This window comes from Amblyomma maculatum, chromosome 2 (assembly GCF_055883805.1).
Source record: "Amblyomma maculatum isolate TAMU_Amacu chromosome 2, ASM5588380v1, whole genome shotgun sequence".
NCBI classification, from domain to species: Eukaryota; Metazoa; Arthropoda; class Arachnida; order Ixodida; family Ixodidae; genus Amblyomma; species Amblyomma maculatum.
Window position 1 is genome coordinate 15748975 of NC_139345.1, and position 24090 is coordinate 15773064.

The 24090-nt window shown below is 42.6% G+C and overlaps 1 protein-coding gene across 2 annotated transcripts in view; it reads left to right on the top strand.

Moving 5' to 3' along the window:
- LOC146198024 (DNA (cytosine-5)-methyltransferase 1.S-like) overlaps positions 1-24090 on the top strand; it is a 191043-nt gene that overhangs the window by 145272 nt on the left and 21681 nt on the right. Inside the window, exons 28-31 of one of the 2 annotated variants that reach the window (XM_084593341.1) lie at positions 426-507; positions 1225-1365; positions 15392-15555; positions 19314-19530. In XM_084593341.1, the coding sequence (XP_084449467.1) occupies positions 426-507; positions 1225-1365; positions 15392-15555; positions 19314-19530 (604 nt within the window). Of the gene's footprint in view, positions 1-425; positions 508-1224; positions 1366-15331; positions 15556-19313; positions 19531-24090 lie in introns of both variants that reach the window. The other variant, XM_084593340.1, reaches the window with a different exon arrangement.

Consider the following 24090-nt stretch of genomic DNA (forward strand, 5'->3'; position numbering starts at 1 on the left):
TCGCTGGGAAATGCGTGACGTCACGCACACCTCCCACCTGCACCGGTGGCATCTGGAATGTGCATTCAAACACAGAAAATAGCACCATCCAAGCAATATTACATGAAATAAATGCTGCAGCCTTAGCTGCTCGCTTGTCCTGAATGCATTTTCAGTGATTTCGCACAAGGTCAAAATATCTGTGCAGTATACCTTTAAGCTTTTATTGCACTATTGATGCCATTGTATCATTGTCACCAGCAAGATTTCATGTATTTTCTACTCTCACCAAGTCTTTTTTTTTTTTTGTGTGTGTGTGTGTGTGTGTGTGTGTGTGTGTGTGTGTTTGTTGTGAAAATTGGGTGGCTGCCACAAATTGAAAGTGGCCTATAGAATTTCACTAAGAAGATGTTGAAGCACTTTTATCTAATTTTATCACTTTGTAGGGTCTTCATTTTGGCAGCCGCCCCAGGCCAGGTCTTGCCCTGGTTTCCTGATCCAAAGACCTCGTTCACTTGCAAGAAGACTGTAAGCATTATTTTTGTTGCTACATATATGTATATGTGGGCTCATTAAAGTGGACACTGAGGACAAATTCACTGAAAACAGAGGATTTTTAAGCTACGAGAGGCCAAAAAATGAAATACAGACATTGCCTTCGCTGGTTATTTTATCAACCATGTTGATAAAATGTAGATGTTGATATTTTATCAACCATCACAGTTCTTTTTGGCATAGATCTTTGACGTTACGCAACGCCGCTGCTCACTTGCGAACATTGATTACAGAGCTCTTTGCTGGTCTTGGCATCAGCACTTGAATAAGTCAATGGGAAAATGTTAAAAATCGATTTTCTGAGCTTTAAATGCATCTTTTGGTGTAGAAAAAGGTCAGTTTAACCACAAATGGCCGCAGCATTGCTTGTTACTGTGAGCAAAAGTCTAATGGCATTGTCCTCAGCGTTCTCTTAAAACTGCTGGCTACCTTTAGCAATGATGTCATGATATTGAAGCTTGCAGATGACAGTAGTACGAGGAGGTGTTTGCTTTACTTACCTCAGTAAATGGCATTGCCTGGTCCCTCTCCTTTGTGATATTTGTACCAGTACCACATCTGTGTGCCTACTTTTTCTTGCTTTATATATCATGCTTGATTGCGTGTTATTCTGCAATACAGAAAATTGCAGTGTGGTTACTTTGCTGTTGGGCTTTCAAGCATAGAACACCACTGTGTGGGCAACCACAGTTTCTTCCAGGGATAAAATGGCCGGAGCACGCTCCACTACGGACTATCACTCTGTACGATGCCATCTCGGACTTGTCTGGAGTGGAGCCCGGAAAACAAGGAGACAGCACTCACGAGCCTATCACGCACTACCAGAAAATGGTGTGTAACACCCTCTCCTCTTTGCTAACCCTTTATGTGCACATAACTTGTTAACTTTCCTTGTGTGTGTCTCGGTTACTGCTGGGATATTTAATTTGGAGCCATTTGTGATCAGCCACATACGACCATCTCCAGTGAGGTGTGAAAACAAAAATGCATTAATCATTTTTAAGATGGGTTCCTGCATGTTTTACAGCAGCTCTGATATAGCTCCAGTTAATGCTGCTTTCTTCTTCACTTATCTAGCAAAGGTAAAGGATTTAAGAGTCTAAAGCATGCTAACTGCTTACGTAACAACCAGTTGTGATGGGAACAAGTTGCAGTAAACTTCCTTAGGATGAACTTGGTAAAGAAGTAAAATTCTTGTATAGGAAGAGCAATATGAGACTGTTAAAGAAAAAAAAAAAGACACACTGAAGGGGACTTTCACCTCGTAAAAAGACAAGTTGTTTTGAAGTGAGATTTGTTTTTTTGACTCTTTGAGCAACCTTGATCATTCCTTTTCGTGCATAAAAATAAATCAGAGACATTAATGATCAGGAAATTATTAAATAACTGAGAGAAAGCACTCGTTGTAGCTATAAGGGGTGCATGCTCAGCCCATTTTCAAGTGCCTGTTGCTTCAAATCAAAGCGTCGCCCACAATTAGGCTTCTGCAAGCCGATAAACGAATGATTTTAATCCACAAGTCAGGGTTTGTCACTTAGATGCCCAGGAATACTAATAAAATAATTTTACAGCCAAAACTAAGCTCTTTCACTGAACCTTTTGTAACTTACAATTATACTTTTCTCAACCCAAACATGAATTGTGCATAATATTCTATTTACGTAATTTAGTCACACAAAGACCAGATTTAGCATGGATAAATCTTTAAGGTGTGTAAAGCACAGCTATCAAAATTGTAGTGCAGACACAAATATTTTAAAGACATAATATTTTTTCATTATTCAGTCACCTGCAACTGAAAACAATGTGCGAGCTATAATATTGTCTCAGAATGATGCATGCTTAGGGATAGACATTAATTTTTTGCTCGGTTTTACACAGTGGCATGTTAGAGACTAGAAAAATGATTTTATGCTGCTCTGGCTGGCTTACTTTCTTGAGCAGTAGATGCACAAGCAAAGCACACACTCTTCTTCACTTATGCATGAACAAGAAAGCACTGAGCTACTACCTTAAAACTAAAAGCAAATTTTAAAAGAGGAAATTAGGCTCTATAAGTGGTTCAGTTGTCAGTCACCTAGTTTTGATAGCAAGAAATGTTAAGGCACATATATACAGTCGAACCCGGATATATCAAATTTTGGTTATATCGAACTCATGAAATATCCCCTTGAAAATCCCATGTAAAAGTATAGGAAAGCCGCGTCATATATTGAACTCAATTTCACCGGTCGTTCGATATATCGAACTCCGCACCACGCACTGGAAAGTATGCCTTCCCGAAAGATGATCGCATCACCTTTGGTTGTTTGCCGCGTGACGTTTTCAAGCCACGCACGGAAGGAACGAGAGGGGACAGTTCGGCGACGGCTGGTCTGGGCAGCACCGCGCCCATTCCCCAAAGGCGCGCGCATCTGCAGTTGTCGTTTCCCACGCGCCAACACATGACGTTTGCAAGCCATGTGTGTGGGTGTGCCCATTCTTTTGCCGAGCTATCTCTCTCCTTCAGCACGCGCAACGCATGCGCCAAGCCAGCTCAGCCCGTTTTCAGACAGACGTCGGACGCTTTCTCCAGTGTGTGTTGTGAACCCTCTGCATGCGGCAGCGCGGCGGCGGACGTGGCTATGGCGCCTGCGGATGTTAAGAAGCGACAACTCTCTCCCTCTCTCTCTCTCTCTCTCTCTCTCTCTCTCTTTTTTTTTTCTTTTTTCTTTTTTTTTTTCTTTTTTTTTGCGAGTCATCCTTTCTTATCGTTGTGTTCAGGAAGCGTTGTGTTCACAGGCGTGTTCAGGAAGCAACTTAGGATAGCATTTCACGAGCGCAGACAAGGGTGCTGGACAGCTGTAAAGCTGAGAAAAAATAGGCAACTCAAAGCAAACACCGCAGAGCAGTGTTGTGTTGAAAAGGAAAGCTCAATGTATGCACCAGGCCCCTTTGATTTAATAATTTAGGCCCTAAATTTGAATATCATATTCTAAATTTTTTAACTCATCTTTCTCACTTTGCACTTTTTGTAAGAGCAGATCCGCCAGGAAAACTACCATTTCCAATCTCTTTCACCAAAGGCTGCTTCCAAAGTGGTTTCTGGACTAAAATTTTGTTGGGAACAAAATAAGGTACTTTTTGGATTCTTTATTATTCTCTAAGGAAAATATTGTCAAATTTGTGTAGTACAATGACAACATAAAAAAAAAAATGAAGCTCGTTTTAAAAGTGATCAGTATTAAAAAAATGTCATTAAGAACCTGCAATCGGCCTTATCATGCACGATGAACTACTCAGAAGTGATCAAAGAGCAAGTGGTTATAGTACACCTTTATCAGCTGACACACCTGATTAATCATTAAGATAGCTACAACTTTTTTCTATTCATGCTAAGTTGATGAAACTTATAGTATATTCTAATATGAAGAATATGAACCATCCCTGAAAATTGGTAGGTTGGCCCTTTAGCCCCGCATCCCCCTTGGCAAGTGCTTTGACTGAAACTTTCGCAGGGACTGAGATCCCTGCCGAATCTGCGCAGTGTCACTCCTGGGCCTCTGCACAGCACTGTCATGAAATAAAAATTGATAAATAGCTTCTACAGCAAGAAAGTGTAGTCCCCTCCCCCTCCACAGTGTAGGTTTCGTCCACCTTTGCGCAAAAGTGAGCGATGCTGCCTTGCAGGAGTGGATCTACATGTGAAGCAAGCTCTTTTGTTGGTGTGAAAAAGGCAGGACACCTTTGTGCCTGCTTGGCATTGCACGTTTATCTCATGTCCCGCATTGCCTACACTACATTCGGGAACCGAACTTTTAACTGATGCATTTCAGTGCCTTATTATCATGGCACAAAGGTGTCCACATCGGCACTGCATTGCATGCTGTCTGCAATAAATGGAAAGACAAGCAGTGCATATACAAATAATAATTGATACAATAAGGAAGGAGTGAGATTATTGAGACAGACAGAGCCTGGTAAGAGAGAGGTTAGGGTGGTACAGCTAAGCGCATTGGAAGTGCTAGGAACTGAGGGGAATGCAGAAATCTGACACAAATAAGGAGGCACTGCAAGAAGTGAAAAAAAAAAGAAAAATGAAATCTAGGCCTTCAACCTTCATTCTCCTCGCTTCATGTGTAGTACAAATAAATGCTTCATTTTCGATTGTCCTATCTCTGAGAGGCCATTTTATCCATTGTTTTTATCTAACACACATTGAGTATGCTTGATTATATACCTTTCTTGACGGTATTTCTCATAAGTCGAACAAATTTTTATATTGCCTTCAAGTTTGTCTGGAAGGAAGTCTGCTGTAACTGAGAGTTCAACAGAAAGATTGAATCCCAGTGCAAGAAACAGTAGAACCTCGGTGAAACGAATGTCAGTGGGTCGCGGAAACATTTTTATCATCTGAACATTCGTATCATCAAAACGAAAGAAAATAAATATGCAGAAGCATGGTAAAGGCAGTCATGCAAATCTGTTTACGTCCGAGAAGGTTTATTACAGTCACGTGGTCACAGCTCGCCACTCGCAGTGCACACAGCGCAACAGGTGATCGCGACATCGGCGACGTGTGGACCCTGTGCCTCTGCGGACTTCTTGCGGCGCATACAACATGACAAGAGATCGCGATGCGCCGGCCGCATAGCGCTGCAGACATCTCGTGACGCGTATAATGCGGCTAGTGGTCACGAAGTTCACGATGTGCGGCCCGTACGCACGCGCTTGCCACATGCGCCGCCGAGTACTATACTGACGGCCGCGCGCCATTGCAAACTTTTCATGGTATGGAAAACGATCATGATGCCAGCCATGTGTGGTCTTCCCACCTCCGCGTACTTCTCGCGGCGAGTACAACACGACAGGATATACAGACATGCGGGCCGCGTGGCATCTCAAACTGCTTACGGATCGCGATCGCAGAGCAAGTGATGTGTGGTCCATGCGCACCCGCACCGTACGCCGCTGCCAGCTTCTGCGATTGCGATGTCTGCGGTTTTGAAAGCTTTTCGCGACATGAGCCTGGCAGACAGCCGCGACGTCGGCAAGATGCGGACTATACGTCACCGCAAACTGCTCATGATGCATACATACAACACGGCTGGCGATCACAGAGTCGGCTAATAGCGATGTGTGGGCAGTGCATAGTGCTCAAGGTTGCGGTCGCAATTCGTGCATTTGTATCAACCGTAGTGGTGCGGGAGAGTGTGCGGAACATCCAAAATTTTGCACATGCACTTTAGTCGGGGAATTTTGCGAATTTGTATCATATTGAAATTTGTATCAACTGAATTCATATCACCGAGATTTTACTTATATACGAACCCAAGAGAAATTGCATTTTTAATCTTATCTTTTGCGGTCGCAATTCGTGCATTTGTATCAACCGTAGTGGTGCGGGAGAGTGTGCGGAACATCCAAAATTTTGCACATGCACTTTAGTCGGGGAATTTTGCGAATTTGTATCATATTGAAATTTGTATCAACTGAATTCATATCACCGAGATTTTACTTATATACGAACCCAAGAGAAATTGCATTTTTAATCTTATCTTTTGCTTATCTTTTGAGATTTGCCGTGCAGTCCTGACTGTAAGCCTTCAAGAAACCTTGGGAATTTCAAAACTTTCTTTCTAGGGGATATGTTCGCAGGGAATTTACAGATGCTGACAGCGAAAAAGCATGAGAGATTTCCCTTTTTTGTGTTGATCAACTGAAATAATAATGTAATAATGGCAATAATTGTCTAAAATGTAGAAGTTAAAAACAAACCCATGCCTCCGGTGGGATCCGAACCCACAACCTGCACAATTCTTATCTGCTGCTCCACCAACCATTTTGCATGTAACCTATCCTTAAGAGTGTCCACCAGTGCCACCTTCATCCATGATGGTGGACGTGGAATGTCCTCTGTTATCTTGAGTGTCACGTGGAGCTTGATCTAACGGGAAGGGTGGGGGCTATGCGATAACCCTCTTGTGCTACCTATGGCATCAAGGCTGCCAGATTCTAGACCTCATTTGGCTAGTCAGCAAACAAATGTAAGGAAGGTGAGGGGCTTATAATGAGGTCTATACAAAGGAAGCTAACAGCCACTGAGACCATGGAAAACATGAGGGATTGATGCCATAAGTAGTGCAAGAGGGTTATTGCACAGCTCCTGTCCTCCCTTTTAGATCGCATTCCACATGACACTTACGTGAATACGGATAGTTCGATGTCTGCTGCTGTGTATGAGAGTGATGCTAGTGAACACTCTCAAGGATAGGTTACTTGCAACGTCTTAGGAAGTAGAAGAGTGAACAGCCATTTGCGTAGCTCACCTGGTAAAGCACCAGAGGCGAAATTTGGAGGTTGTGGATTTGAATCCCACCGGTGACGTGGTTTTTTTTTTTTTCTATTTTCGTGATTAGCTACATTATTTAAATAAAAACATCATCATCAGCAGCAGCAGCAGCAGCGGCAGCAGCCGGACTATACCCATTGTAGGGCGCAGACATCTCCTGCACTCCTCCACTGAACCCGGTCCTGTGCTAGCTGCATCCACTTGACCCCTGCGAATTTCTTAACCTCATCCGTCCACATAATTTTCTGCCACCCCCTGCTGTGCTTACCTTTCCTTGGAATCCAATTGACTGCTCTTAGAGATCATCAGTTGTCATCTAGTCGTGCTACATGTCCTGCCCATGCCATTTCTTCTTAATTTTGACTAGAATGTCTATAACTTGAGTCATTTCTCTGACACACTCTGCACGCCTCCTATCTCTTTACGTTAAACCTACCATTTTCCATTCCATAGCCCTCTGCTTTGTCCCCAGAACTTTCATTAACCTCCATGTTTCAGCCCCATAGGTGAGTTCCGGTTCAGTTCAGTTCAGTCGTTCAGTCGTGTCCGACTCTTCGTGACCCTATGGACCATGTCACGCCACGCCTTCTGGTCGCTCACTATCTTCCTAACATCACATAACTTCATCTGCAGCACCTCGAGGATGCCATCTAACCATCGTGTTCGCTGCCTACCCCTTCTCCGGCGACCCTCAACCTTTCCCAACATCAAATCTTTCTCCTCCAGTTCCGGTAGGATGCAACTATTATACCCTTTCCTTTTGAGTGATACCGGTAAGCTGCTAGTCATAAAATCTGAGTACCTTCAAAATGCGCTCCATCCCAATCTCATTCTCCTAGTTATTTCCCTTTTGGGACCCGGATCTGCGGTTACTACCTGCCCTAAGCAGACATACTCGCCTACCACTTCCAGCACTTCGCTACTTATTTTACACTGCTGTTGCTTTCCCAGGCTGTTGAACATTACCTTAGTCTTCTGCATATTAATCTTTAGGCCTACCTTTCTGCCTCTCCTGTCTAGGTCATTAATCATTCATTGCAGTTGGTCCTCTGAGTTACTTAATAAGGCAATGTCATCAGCAAATCGCAGATTAATGAGATATTTTTCCATCAACCCTGATGCCTAACTGGTCCTATTTCATGTCTTTGAATACACCCTCTAAGCAAGCTGTTCAACACACTGATCAACACTAAAACAAAAATCTTGTCTCTTTTTCCAGTTTCAGTTGGCTCTCTTCATAGGTATCTCCATACTGAGTCCCTTGTTTAAATTGCATTTGTTTGCTGATTTCCAAGGGGGTGGTGACTCCTTACAAAAGAGGTTAAGCTTAACCTTTCATAGTCTGGGGATGTTAGTTTCATCATCACCATCATCACCATCTAGGTTACCATGGCACTGCTGTGGTGGTGTCAGTGCTAGTATTAATGTTGATGATGATTGTGGTTGTGATGTTATAATTTTAGAGATGATGAATAAAGAATGAGAAGAATGAGGTCTTTGAAATGTACACAGACTAACCATTGTTACTAATCTATCGACTTAAGCTCTGATGTTCTTGGCACAGCCAACAGTATTAAGTCTAAGGTGTCCGAATATTTTGCTGGCCAATATATGTCCATATCAATAGCGCACATTATCAATTGTGCGAAGAAAGTTGGATATTGAATATGTTTCGAAGTGTTTTAGTAGCTTTCATAGATAACAAAAAAGAAACGAAAAGAAGTGATAGTTTTCTTCAACAGTTGGTTTAAGGACAGTTCACTGTGGCTCCACATTGCATCAGGGCTGGGCAAGATACTGAAAAAGTATCTTCGATACTCCACGAAAAATTGTATTTCCGATGCTGATACAAGATACTACAGGATCGAAATCGAGTTTCGATACAGATACTCGGCACTGTATCGTCAATACTTCGATACATCACTGAAATCCTAAATTGCATTCATAGCTTTCATGTCATGCATTTCATAAAATTTTGGACGTAATATTTTTTCCTGAAAAAGAAGTCTAAGCCTGTTCCCTGTGCATTGCACCAGGGCTGGGCAAGATACTGAAAAAGTATCTTCGATACTCGATACCACGAAAAATTGTATTTCCGATGCTGATACAAGATACTACAGGATCGAAATCGAGTTTCGATACAGATACTCGGCACTGTATCGTCAATACTTCGATACATCACTGAAATCCTAAATTGCATTCATAGCTTTCATGTCATGCATTTCATAAAATTTTGGACGTAATATTTTTTCCTGAAAAAGAAGTCTAAGCCTGTTCCCTGTGCAGTTACAAAGAATGGATTTGTTTTCCATCAAGCGCCGCGTAACTACAAGAACGTGGTTAGCCGACTGCATCGGGGTGGACACACAGAGCCTAGGGGTTTTAGGTTGTGCATAAGTTACTGCGTCCAACAGCACACTGAGGGCACTGCTTAATGAGAATCAAACGCCGCAGAGACAGGGGGCGGATGGCAAAGGGTGGAAAGAGCGGGTACAGCAGTGTGCATGATCCCTACTGCATGTTCGTCTTGCGTTTCCGCTTTCTTCATATCTTTCTGTGTGTCTGTTAAAGGCTTAGCAGCTTCGTGGTATGCACTCGGTGCTCAAAAGTAAACCACCTCGTGAGCACCTAATTACCATTGCCTCCTTCAGTTTTAAAGAAAGGGAATCTGGAAATGTGGTTGACGCTGAGGGGCCGGAGCATTTGTAGGGAACTCAGGCGGTACTACAAGCTGAGCTGTCTCGGGTTCTGTACTAACGTCTGAGCGAGCGCCGTCAACCCATAGTCTCACAGCGGTTTCAATATTTGAATTTTTCTTTAGTATCGAATGTCTTCAAAATACACAATACTTTAAAAATGTATTTTCGATACCGATACTCCAATACTTCCATTTTCAGCACACGCTACCTAATACCGATACACAAAATGTATCTAAAGATAGTATCGAAGATGCATGTATCTTCGATACTGTCCATGACTGCATTGCGTGCTGTCACCATCGTCTATGTGGGCGGGACAGTTCGGCACCACCACAATGTGGCGAATTCTGTTACAATACCCACAATGCCCATACGCGGCCCGGGTGATGCAGCCGGGTTCAACAAGGTATAGCTAAACCTGCCTTGATGTCTGATCTCTGAAGGCATGCGTCATGGTTCACACCCCTCGTCTACTGAGATGTGGTGCCAGCTCATTGACTGTCATAACCAATGACACTGATTAATTTTTCACCAGACAGCATTTGCAGCAAATAGTTGCTGCCAGCCTCAGAACTTTGTGGATTAGTGAAGAAAAGCTGTTTGGCTTTCTGCTTTTGAGTCCACATAGCTTCTAAGCAAACGTGCATGTTACGATTCAATATGTATTCATGGAATAAAAAGAACTCCGGTTTTAGCCCATTTTATATGACACATGCAGGCTTCTTGCTTTTGTGCTACATTAGAATTGGCAATGCGGAAAGGAAAGACGCCTAATACTGTACTAATGGGCGACTTCAAATCCGAGGTAGGGAAAAAGCAGGCAGGAGACCAGGCACTGGGTGACTATGGCATTAGTTCTAGGAATAGCAGGGGGTTGTCACTAGTTGAGTTTGCAGAGCACAATAACCTAAGAATCATGAACACCTTCTTCAGCAAACGAAAGAACCGGAAGTGGACATGGAAAAGTCCTAAAGGGGAGGCTAAAAATGAAATTGACTTCATAATTTGATTTAACCCCGCCATTATACAGGATGTAGAGGTAGTCGAGAATGTGCAATGCAGTGACCATAGGTTGGCAAGGTCTAAATCTGAAGAAGGAACGAAGCAGATTATAGTAAGAAGTCTATCAACGAATTAGCAGGGAGGGGGAGGGCAGAAAAGTTCATGATCTTGGTATACAGAATAGATACCCAGCTCTAACCAAGGATGACAACATTAGCCTTGAAGCAATGAACAATAATTTCAATGATGTCATTACTGAGTGTGCTGTAGAAGTAGGCGGTAGGGTAGTTAGAGCGGATACCGGTAAGCTGTCTAAGGAGACGAAAGATTTGATTAAGAAACGTTAAAGTATAAAAGCTTTCAATCCAACAGATCAGATAGAATTGGCAGAGATATCAAATCTAATCAATAAGTGCAAATTGGCCGATATAAGGAAGTATAACATGGAGAAAATTGAGCATGCTGTAAAGAGCGGGGGAAGCCTTTAACTCTTTCCCTACTGTGGGCAAAATGACTGTTTTCTCTTGGTTTCAGTAGATTTTTTTTTCTGTAAAAACTATCATGTCTATAATTATATACAATACATGAAAAGACATCTAAATAGATTTGCTTTTTAGGCATACAACTTTGAGTATGAAGTTGTGGGTTGTAACACACATTATAGTTTCCCAAAAACCATATTTTAGAAAAAAAATTTAACAAAACTTGACAAATGCACTTGTAAATGAAACAACAAAAATTGGAATAATTTTTCGAGATACACAAATTGCAGAGCATTATATTGGCAACTCCCTGTGAAAAAATAACAGTTCAGTATTGAATAGTGTTCTTGATGCATAATGAGCAATCAAAGTGGGCCACTGCAGAGCGCCATGCCGAAACGGATGTCCGGTTCCCTTCTTGGGCGCTGCTCCCTGTTTTGTGGGAGGCAAGATATGGGGCTTAAATGATGTTGACACCCTGAGAATGAGATGAAAACACGAACAAAAAAAAATAAAATTCAAAGTACTCCCAGACACAAGCAAAACAGACCAACAAAGTGTAACCACCGATGTTCCGGGCTAGTTTCCATCGTCATCGAGGTTGGAACTGGATTCTGACTATAACGCAGCATCTTCAGAGTCACTGCTGCTTGGGTCATCGATAAAATCTGTTGTAGACAGTGCGGAATCGTCAGATTTGTGACGTTTTGAAGCGCATGTCGACGTGGACGCCGCCATTCTCGCATGCGACTGAGACACTGCCGCGAGTTCAGAGCGCGCTCAAAAATAGCCGCTTCATGGGAAAAATTTAAACAGCATCAAAATCGAAAATTCAGTTATCCGACTGCACACTAAATAGTGTAGCATGTCCGTGAGCGACGCAAAAGGGTTCAAAATCAGCACGCGAAGTCATCATTAGTGGGCTAACAATGCTCAATAGGCACGGTAGGGAAAGAGTTAAGTGATGAAGAAATTGGGCATAGGCAAAAATCCGATGTATGCCCTAGTGGACAAAGCGGGCACTGTCATCACGAATATGGTCAAGATAGTCAAAGTAGCTGAGGAGTTCTATACTGGTCTCTCAGTAGCCAAAGAAGTCAGGACAATGAGATTGGCGGTAGGTAAATGCAGTCAGACGTTCCACCAGTGACGAAGGACGAAGTTAAAGGTCCACTGAAACGGTCACCCAGAAGCCACTGATAAATGTGTTCAGTGTGTAGAACGAATCCTTTTGAGTATTAACCCAAAGTATAACGTCTTGGAATGAAGCCAGCGATTTATTACTAATTTTTAAAAACAGCATTTTTTGAAATTCGCGGGCAGAGAGGTTGTCGCTTGGCGGTGTCGCATGGAACTATTTTCTTAAACCGTGACGTCACGTGTGACTTGACTGGCAAGGCTTGCTAGAAGCTGCCTTTTGCTGCGGCCACCGCAGCCATGACGTCACGGACACACTTCCGGTAGCTGAGAAAGTTGTCTGCTCATGCGCTGCGCGAGCTCCTCAGGCACGGGCAAGCACCGCACGATGGCAGCAACTCCTCGACCGCCGTAAACACCGCCGCTGTGGCCCCTCCTCCCGCATACCGTACTACGCCAACGACACAGCGGATCGTTAGCGCCGATGTCCGAAAGAAAGCGTGCTAAAATTTGTTGCCGTTTGGAATACTGAGTTGAATATCAAGTATGAAGCCCTCGTGAGGATCGCTGACCAGCAGCAAATTGCTGGCAAGAGCGATAGCCGTGATACAAGCAAGTTTCTGCTCAAGCCAGCTGCTGCTGGTGCATTTCGGCTGATCCGATCTGCTCGTACTAGCTCTGCGATTAATGCGTCGTCAGAGTTAATCCTATGATTATTTTACTATGGCATGATAGGATTCACAATAAGGCAGTTTCATAAGTAGACGATTTACAACAGCGTTGATCAGTTCCAAAGCGCCAACTGCCGCGGCTTCGAAGCGAAACAATTTAGGCTTAGTGACAACTAGGAACGGTCATGCACGGCGTGGTCGTTCGCCGCGCTCGCGCGCTCCACCCCCGCGGTAAAGTGTAACGTACTTCAGCCTGTTCACGGCATCCCATGCTGCAAGCATTGCAAACTCGTGTACTTTCATTACAGCTAAGGCCGTGCATTTGTTGACGTTCTGCTCAGCAACAAGCTGTTCAAATGATACTGCAGGCAGGACAAGGCTTCAGTACGCAGTCGCTGCGCTGTCGGCCGTAATCGAAGACGTCGGGCGGCACAGTAGACATCGCATATTCTATACATCAATCCTTGAACGTGATACAGTGGGCAAATGAATAACTTTGTGAAGCAGACCCGCTCGTATGTTTTGCGCACTCGGGCGCCGACGAGTAGCCTCCGTCAACAGACGCCGCCATAACCTCGCAAACCGAGGTCGGTCGCCAAGCTCGGTTTGCGATAACCGCGGTTAGTGGTGTAAACATGGGTTGGTCCGCCATGTAACATGGGCTAACCATGGTTTCGCGTAACTGCGGTTAGGGTGTGCGAACTGGCAAACTCCTCAGTGTGCGAGCGAGGACGGGTTGAACCGAGTACGCCAGCGAGCGAGCCCACGGTAACTGGAAGTTCCTCGAAGTGACATATTTCTGGGTGGATCTTTGAACTTGCTTGTATTCTTTATTTTTTTATGACTCCTTTCGGTGTACGAGTTGAGAGGGAAGCTTGGAAGGGTCATTTTCAATCGCCGATATCTCTGGCATTGCAGAAGCTAGATCGAAAATTTTTGCGGGAGAATGATGGGTGGTTTGATATCTATCAGTGTTATGGCGTTGTTTACCCTTCTTGGTGACTCATTTCAGTGGACCTGTAAGACAGCATTAGAAACGATGAAAAGGGGGAAAGCAGCTGGAGAGGATCAGGTAACTATAGATTTGTTGAAGGACGTGGAGGATATCGTGCTAGAAAAGCTGGCCACCCTGTATACACAGTGCCTGGTGTCATCGACAGTACCGGAACCATGGAAGAGCGCAAACATTATCTTATTATCATTATTAGCGAAGGACCTGAAAAATTACAGACCAATCAGCTTACTATTAGTTATGTACAAGGTATTTACCAAGGTAATCGCTAATTAGATCAAGGCAACCTTAGACATTAATCAACCAAAGGATCAAGCAGGATTTCGGAAAGGGTACTATACTATCTATCATATCCATACCATCAACAAGGTGATAGAAAAATGCTCAGAATATAGTAAGCCCTTATGCATAGCATTCATTGATTACGAAAAAGCATTCGACTCAGTAGAAACCTCAGCGGTCATGCTGGCATTGCGAAATCAGGGTATAGACGAGTCGTACATGAAAGTGCTGGAAGATAGATATATATATATATATATATATATATATATATATATATATATATATATTGGCTGCACAATAACCACTGTCCTGCATAAAGAAAGTAACAAAATTCCTATAATGAAAGGTGTTAGACACGGAGACATGATCTCCCCAGTACAACTCACAGCTTGCTTAGAAGAAGCATTCAGAGACTTGGAATGGAAGCAGTTAGGAATAAAGGTGGATGGAGTACACCTCAGTAATCTGTAATTTGCTGATGACATTGCTTTGCTAAGTAACTCAGGGGATGAACTGAAAAGAATGATTGATGACCTAGACAGGAAAAGTAGAAAGGTAGGCTTGAAAATCAATATGCAGAAGACTAAGGTAATGTTCAGCAGCCTCGGGAAGGAACAGCAGTTTACGTTAGGTAGCAAAGCACTACTTGGTATCACTCAAGAGGAAAGTATACAACAGTTGCATCTTACCTGAACTCACCTATGGGGCTGAAATGTGGAGGCTAACAAAGAGGGTTCTACTTAAGTTGAGGACAATGCAGAGGGCTATGGATTGAAAAATGGTAGGGGTAACATTAAGAGATAGGAAAAGTGCAGAGTGGGTGAGAAAAGTAACTCAAGTTACTGACATTCTAGTGGAAATCAAGAAGAAGAAATGGGCATGGGCAGGACATATAGTGCGAAGAGAGAATAACTGAAGGTTGGTTAGGTTAACAAACTGGATTCCAAGGGAAGGAAAGCATAGTAGGGGGCGGCAAAAAGTTAGGCAGGCGGATGAGGTTAAGAAGTTCGCAGGGGTCAAGTGAAAGCAGCTAGCACAGGACCAGGTTAATTGGAGGAATATGGGAGAGGCCCTCGCCCTGCTGTGGGTAGAGTCAGGTTGATGATGATGATGATGATGAATGGAAGGACTGCTCTTTCATCACGGTTTCATTCAGCAATGGTGTGGCAATAAAATTGCAGATGGCAGGCCACTTGTTCATCACAGTTTCATTCAGCAATGGTGTGGCAACAAAACTGCAGATGGCAGGCCACTACAGGGGCCCTGTTCGTGACCATAAGGGGCAGACTCTGTCGCCTCTTGAGCAGGCCCGTGTAGACCGCATTCCTCAAGTTCCAGGGGCCAATTGGAGGGACCTACCCAACTGTCGTGTTCGTCTCTCAGATGGAACGTATACAGACAAGCTGTAAGTCTTTCAGACATGGCATATTGCTTCTGCATGCACATATTTTAAGTGTTTTTACTCCTGTAAAGTAGTAAGCAATCAATTGAAAGAAACTCTGAGATCATCAGTGTATTCAGAATGTGCCAGATGGTAGTTGATATAGTTAAAATGCATTACAAGAGACAGTCAAGGGACCCGAAAAATATGTCTCATGTAACCAAAAATTCTTACCAACTCGTATGCATGGCGGTTTAGATTCCCTTAACTAAATTATGTTTTGATTTCAGTTTTGATTTCCTTATCAAAATTCTGTTCCATATCAGTGTCCTTTTTTGTTGCAATATACCAGGAACTGAGAAAAAGTGCCTCCTCTTGACTGGGAAGTCAAAATGTCCTTATTTCTTCAGCCACTGTCATCACGTTCCTGCGCGATTGAAACAACACGGACATTTTGACTTCCCAGTCAAGAGGAGGCACTCATTCTCGGTTCCTGACATATTGCAACAAAAAAGAACACTGATATGGAACAGAATTTTGATAAGGAAATCAAAACTGCCACACATATGAGTTGGTACGAGTCAGCTGCATTACATGAGCATACCTGGGTTAATTGTCTCTCTTATAAAGGGTGAAGAAGTTACTTTAGGGACCTACAAAAGTTGTCCTTAGTAACAGAGTGTCTCTTGTAACCAGGTCTTTTGTATGCGATATTGTTAACATGGCAAACATAGGGAAACCAACCAAACCATTTTCAAGTGTCTCTTCTAACCATGTCTCTTGTAACAAGATTTTACTATCATCTGCCTTGCAGAAAAGCGTTTCGGCCCTAAAGAGTGGCCTTGTCTCTGAAGTTGCATAGTATATTATATGAAAGTTGCATAGATTAACGTGTGATGCAATTCCTCAAGTAACACAAACTATATAGTACTGGCATCTGAATCCTTCTTTCAGCCTGTCCTCGATTATAGTAATAGTACTGGCATCTGAATCCTTCTTTCAGCCTGTCCTTGATTATAGTAATATCACCTGGTGTCCTTTCACAGATATTAACCTTCACAAACTGGAAAGGGTGCAGAATAAAAATATATTGCTTTTTATAGCTATAGGATAGTGTCTGTTTTAGAGGTCTTCTTGAAAGCAGTATATTTATGCAAATTTTTAATAAAAGAATAATTTTTTCTGTAAGCTTCTTGTTCAAAATAATCAAAGATTAATGTTATCAGGTGTTTCAAATTATTCGGTGCAGATTTTCTCACGAATTTTTTCACGAACCCATGCAAGATACTTCTGCGCAGGGGAACTATTAAGCCGACATTATGTACGCCCGTGAGCAAAAGTGGACAGATCACACGTTTTGACCAAACTGTACTGACGATGAAGCGGTTGTCTCTACAATATGCATCAGGTACCCTCCTAAATATACTTGTCATCTTGCCCAAGCCATTTTGCGTGGCTTATCTTTTTCCATAGAAAAAAAGCAATCATAGTGGTTTACATGGTTTCTCCACTTTTCTTATGGGTGTACATTGTAGAGCTTAATTATTAGGCAGTAAATTAATATAAATAATCAATTTCCTATTTTTTTTAAGGGCATCTTATTTTGCAAAGTTTGAGGTCATCAACATGAAAAGTGAGCCTACTCTTAAAATTTTCTTAATCGACATCATGGATCTAAATATCAGAAAGTCAAAAATACGCATCAGAATGCTCATTTAGTTATATATGTTATTTTTTGCATTTTTTATTCATGTGAGACAAATGCCGTTTGTCTATTTGATGATGTAGATGAATTTAGCATGATTCGGGGGATAATACTGCCCGCAGACATGCCATTTTATAAATGTGCAATGTGTGAAAGGCAACTGAACGAGGTTTAAGATGCATATTTTTTATGCCTGATATTCCAAGCCACATTGCTGAATAAGAAAAAAAACCAGTCTCACCTTGGGTGACTACAGCTTTCAATTTTATAATATTGCACCTTAAAAAAATAAAATTGGTGAGGTAATTTTTATTAATTATTCATTGAGATCTATTGTGCATGTAGTGTTTGCCTTGCTGCATATTCCACCCAAACAGACCGCATTGGCATATCTTGACTAGTTTTTGAAAGAAAAATTTGTATTGAATAATTAGAAACACCTTGTTGTCTAACTTGCACTGTATTACACATCTTCTCTTTTGGCTATGCTACAAGAAACCACCAAGTCCTCACTCTGCTCCCTTTGCAAGCTAACCAAAATACATTTCATCACTCTTTTTTTCACCATGGAGTAAAGAACTAGCAAAAGCTAGACATTGACAAAATTATTGAAAACAATATATGCATAACTTTATATCATTTACAGAGGTGTACACCCTCTGGACAATATTTATGATTACCATCGTGAATGGTCTAACCTATTCTGTTCGTTGTCAGTTAATTTGGGCATTTGAACTTTGTGGCTTGGAAATTTGGTATAATTTTTTTTTTCAATGTATATTCTTTGTTATATGAGTGGTTACTTGAGCTTGTCAATGCTCCCTTTCTTTTTTGTTGATGTTGATTTACACTCTGCATAAAATGGTGCCTTGAAATTGACAGTAGTCCAGATAAATAACTATACATTTAGTATAATATCGAATGAACACATTTTGCGAAAATTTGTGAGGAAATAGCGTTGATGTTTTATTATGTTATGGACTAGAAGGAATTTTGCCATTGGCACAAAGAGAGAGAGAGAGAGAAAAAAGAGAAAAGCTGAGTGATGGTAAGAGTTTCAAACGTTCTGCACCAGTCACTCACAGTACAGCAGACAACATTAATATAAAGAGATGACAAGTATACTGCTTATTATTGCGAGTTAATTTGAACTGTAAGTGAGGTTAAAGGGATGCTGGGGAGGACAAATTGAAGTTGGTCCTTATGTTTAGATTGCTGCATTCTGGTGACTGCAGAAAGGAGGCCATTCTGACAAAAAGAAACTTGCTTTTATAAGCTAGAAAAGGTAATAAAAATGAAATCTAGATATTATTACCACCAGTCATTTTCTCAACACAGCTGTGGTGAGGTGATGACATCAAGGCGGTCTTTGTGTGTCCACCATTGCAGCTGGGCTACAGCTGCATTCACTTCCAGGCAGTAATTGTGGAGTCCTTCGGTTATGAATGGCATGTTTTTGAATCAAGAGGAAAACATTGCATTTCAGTGTAAGAGGTATTACTGGGCAAAACCTGCTGTTGGATGAGTCTGCACCAAGGGTGCCTAGAAGGAAAGACCAAGACAAGGCAAGGGACTGAGGGAGACTGAAGGCAACAGATGTTCAACACCATGCCGAGAGTGGAGAGAAGGAAAAAGCGACTGAAAAGAAAAACTGTCCTAGGCAGTGCCCAGCCTCATTTGCTTTAGTTAGCCTTAGTGTCTCATTGACAGCTGCCCAGACAATCAGTGTGGGACATTTTAGTGTCTTTGCATTTGGGGTGTCAGTTCTGGCCTGATGACATCATTTTCACTTTTGCTGTGACATCATTTCCGATCTGATGATTGCATAAAACTCAAAGGACTAAACATGGAGTTGTATATATTCCTGAAATCATGTGCTCACGCATTTTTGCCCGGCCAAATCGTCGATTGTGGCCAATTAATGTACTTCCAAATAAGCCAAATAAAGTCAAACTGACCATGCTCACTTGGAGCCTAAATTGTGCAGCTTTGTCCTTAGGGTTCCTTTAATACTTCCAGTGAAATCTGAGAAAAAGTCATCTACCGCTTACTTTGGCAATGGCTTCTGGTTGTGTAGGATATTCAAGACCTATGCCGGCGGTGTTCAAGGTGTCTGCCCATGTGCAGCTGGCGGCAGCTGCACCGAATCACCAGCCAAGCGGACGCTTATTCCGTGGTATTTGGTGCACAAGAGTGGGCAGGAGGCCTCGCAGGAGAACCTGGATGCACCATATGCTCGCCTTGGGTGGGACGGCTGCAGCAGCACGCTCCTCACTCAGATGAATCCTAAGAAGGTACGCAAAACATATCACAATCCTGGCAGAGAATCTTATTGCTAAAAGAGGGCTGAGGCAGTCTTCTTGGTGTGTATCGATGGAAATTACTGAACAGCGCTAACAGATGGGTTATAACAGGGCTGGTAGGTTTTTTTCCCTCCAGTACAGTTGCTAGCCTGTGCGTATGATTGTGTTCTGTTCCTTCTCGGCTGTTACCTCTGTTCAGTCCTTTCCGCCGCTTTAGTAACCCAGCTGGGAAGTAGTTTGGGCAGTTTGGTTTGACAGTGCCTTCCCGTCTTCAACGAGTGTGCAGAGCATCACTGCTGCTTAAAGGGTTTGAGACACCAATTTTTTTCATTGGGCTCATTCTTTGCATCAAATACTGCGTGTTGTCTTGCGACACGTCATACATGCTGTCGGATTCATGGTATGTGCGGGAAATAATTTGTTATTTCATTATTCATATTGAGCAATTTCGGTTTCAATTTCTCTATGCCAGGAGGTGCTGTGACACGACGAACAGGGAAGAACAGCAACTCTGGTCATGTGGGTCTTAAAAGTTGTTGCAAGGTTTCTGTTCTGTAGTCTGCTCAAGTACACGTGGTGTGCATGCCAATTGGCCAAGTATGAGTTGGAACAATGCATACTGAGAAAAGCCGAAGGCATCACCGTGTTCTCAAATCGAATGGTTCGCTTGGGCTGTTCTGAGCCTTTGTATTTATATAGCTTTGTCACACAATTCGACGTCGATTCTTGGTGATGTCTGTGTTAATTAGTGGCCCACTGCCGCGACAACCCATCAGTTGGCCTATCACTTTTCTACATATCAATGGCACTACGCTTTGACGCAGATATCTTTGAAAGTTGGCAGGAATATATAGCTAACATGAGCAAATAAGCACTGACACAGAGAGAATATAGGGACACAAGAACTCAATGCTCACTATGCTTCCCTGTCCGCACTGACCACAATCCGCTGCCCTCCAATTTGCCTATCCCTCAGCTGCGCTGCGAGAATGCTCTGAGCCCTTTGGCTGTTAATTTCGTTACATCTGCTGTTCGCTTTTTTCTGCTGTTTTTTTATTCATTCGTATATTCGCTAGATAAATGCTTCAAGATAATATCACAGGAATCAGCATTTACGACAGCAAAGCATAATTTTCCTGGAACACCCCGGTGATAAGTCAAATTGCTTCAGCCTTCTTGTGCATTTTAGTGCTGCTTATGTGTACAAGCTGCATGTATACGCAGCAACTTCGCATGGGTTCGGTTGGCCTGAAATTCCAGGTTGTATCCTGCTCAGGTTTAACAATCTTTTGTTATGTATCAGCTATGCACCAGTTTTACTTTTACTTCTTTAAGTAGTTGCAATAACTCTGCACGAAGCGCACCAGTGAATGCAAGCATGTCCGCAAGCAATACCGATCAGTCAACGACTGCTGCCAGACGCCAGCAGCATTCCTTCGCAGACCTGGTCATGGTACTTGACAGTGGCGTTTTTTGCTTACTCTGTGTGCATCCTAGGATTTAAAGAATCGACGATTTCAGATCACTATGGTCAAAACAATGCTCTATATATTGCCAAACGTCATATTTATGTAACGTTTCAATACAGAGATAAGATCATGCTAATTTCAAGAAAACGAGCAATGAAAATTTCTGAAGACAGTTAAAAAAAGAACATTTTTGATATTTTTTTAACTTTGTCCACCTCTTCTCCTCTACTTCAGCTTTTAAAATTATTAAAAACGTTGCATAATTTTGTTGCAAGCCCCTTGCGCAAGGCGCAGAGCACCATGCAGGTCTGAAGATTTTACAACATTTATGAATCGACTACGATTTTTAAATTTTGGCATGATATTGTAACAGGGAGAAATATATTTACAAAAGAGGAGGAAATATATATACAATGAGAGACAGCCAAGGAGCAGTCAATGAAGGCCCAGTGTTCGTACCTTTGAGTGTCCGCTTCACCCACATGGGCAGCAGCCGCTGCCCCCTGAGAAACTGCTGCACCAGATACAATCGGTGGAAAGCATGAGCGTGGCACTCCAGTGGCAAAGCAAGGTTTCGAGTACAAAAAAAAAAAAAGCAAAAATATTGCAACTATCTCAGATGACGGCAGCCAGACGGCCTGAACTGGGTCTTTGCGGCGTGTTCGATCTGCTGTTCACACTTTGTGCCGGCACGCATAGCCGAGACTGCATGAAAGAAACTGTGTACAGGAATGAAGGCAATGTGCACTGTTGAATCATTCGAATAAACGATTGCAGCCCAGATGCATGGTTTCTTAATGAGGCAGTTCTTCATGCCCTTCACAATTTTCTCATTTCACTAAAATTTATTTGTAATATATTGCTTGCTCATTGAACTTTATCGTCCTTTTTGTGTAATCTGCATTATAATGAAGGTGAATTGTGAAAAACGCCCGTGTGCTACCCAATGCCACAGTGCCTCAAGAACTCCACGCGTATAAAGTTGATTCCGAATCGTTCGATGCGGTGTCTCTCACAGCTAACTGGCAATGTTGAGACAAAAAATGACTAAATACAATAATGTTACATGTGGAGAACGATGAAACAAAGTGGCACGCTCATGCGTGGAAGGGGAAGAGAAAGAAGTGCTTCGGATGCTGGGCCCTCATTGCTGCATACTTAACCATGCAAAGGACGAGACGCAGGAAGGAAGAGGAGAGGACAAGGCTGGACTAGCACCGAAGCGGTGGCCTTGTGGTAGAGCATCCGCCTCGCATTCGGGAGGTACCAGGTTCGATCCCTGGTGCCGCCGGTTACCCACCGGTTTTTCAATGGGTACAAGCTTTCCCCCGGCCTGGTGCTCGGCTCTTCTGGGGCTTGGGAAAGGGGTCACGGCCCAAATAGTTGCGCCGATGTGGCAGTGATTTGTTCCGCCATCGGGCAACAATAAGTCCGCCTCGCGCGGCAAAATCCCATTATGTGGCCCTTTTATTTTTTAGGACTGCTGCAGCTGAGGCTCTAAGGGAGCACTTCAGGTGAGGCTCAAAGGAAGTACCTTTGCAGGACAAACTGGACGACCTTTGCAGGCTGCGAGGTTCGAAACTGGGTTTGGGCCCTCTGTGGAGGAGGGGCGCGCAGCAGGGTTTACGGAGCTTCTCCCAAACACACACCCCTATAAAAGCCGAGCGCCAGGCCGGGGGACGCTTGTATCCATTTTTACCGGTGGGTGTCCGGCGGTGGGTTTCGAACTAACCACCTCCCGCAGCCTTGTCCTGTCCTCTTCTTTCCTGTGTCTCGTCCTTTGGCTGGTTAAGTATGAACCCCTACCAACGTGCCCAGTCGTCAACCTTGTTGAACCTCATTGCTTGCTCTTTGGCTGTCTCTCACTATATTTATCTTTCATCCTTTGTGTAAATATATTTCTCTCCGTTGCAATATTATGCCCAAATTTAAAAATTGTAGGCAATTAATAAATGTCGTAGAATCTTCAGACCTGCATGGTGCTCTGTGCCCTGCACAAGGGCCTTATTGAGGTGGCCCTAATTACTTCTGCAACAAAATTATGCAATATGTTCTTTTGAAAGCTGAATTAGAGGAGAATAGATGGACAAAGTTTAAAAAATATAAAAAAAGGTTTTTTTTCTTTTAAATTGTCCTCGGAAATTTTCAGTGTTCACTGTTTTTTTGAAATTAGCACGATCGTATCTCTGTATTGAAACATTATATAAATATGTCATTTAGCAGTTTGATAGAGAAGTATGCTGAGAACATACTTGCTGCTCTACTATAAACCATTTTTGAGGTAAAGGTCTGCAAAGTAGATAAAATTTTGTTTCCTAGGCCGATTTTGAAAAACATTATAAAAAACATCTGAACTACACAGAAAAGCGAAAATTAACTGAATAGAAATAAAAACATGCATATATTCAGTCAGACAATTTTCAGCTACGTAGTGTTAATATATTTTGTGTAATTAATAACCAAAGTTGGCCAAAACAGCAAAGAAGATAAGTGTAGCACTCCCCCTCTTCATCGTTATTATTTCCCTGTGCCTTGAAAAAATTTTTGGCAGCAAAACCAATTGCAGGTCTCCTCTTTAAAGTCATCAGGCAACAATATTTAAAATTTTGAAATAAATATAAAAGGTTGACCGACTCTGCTTTGTTCGATACGTAGAAACACCTCTCTATACAATCGCTGACCTATCACGCGTACGAACCCTGCAGACTCCCTCGACCTGCTCAACATGGAGAGGACTGTCGTCAGCTAGAAATTTGATCGGTGTTTATTCTGAGTGTTGGTATTGCAAACATATGAAATGTATTTTTATTTTGCTTATTTTTAATTTGTGTAAAGTACAGAGAAGCTAGTCAGGTCGTGATATTATCGGCAAGAAGGCTTCACTCATGTGCTGATGCTGATCAGCTGACCGACCACCAATGCAGCGGCTGGCCAACGTCACGCATCTCGGCGTCATTGATAGTACACCACACCACTGTGCTGTGGCATCACTAGTATACCCTGATATTGTTCCTAGCTCTATACGTTATTGATTATCATGCTAGGGATGGGTCCCAATCATTAGAGCTTGCAACAACTTTTT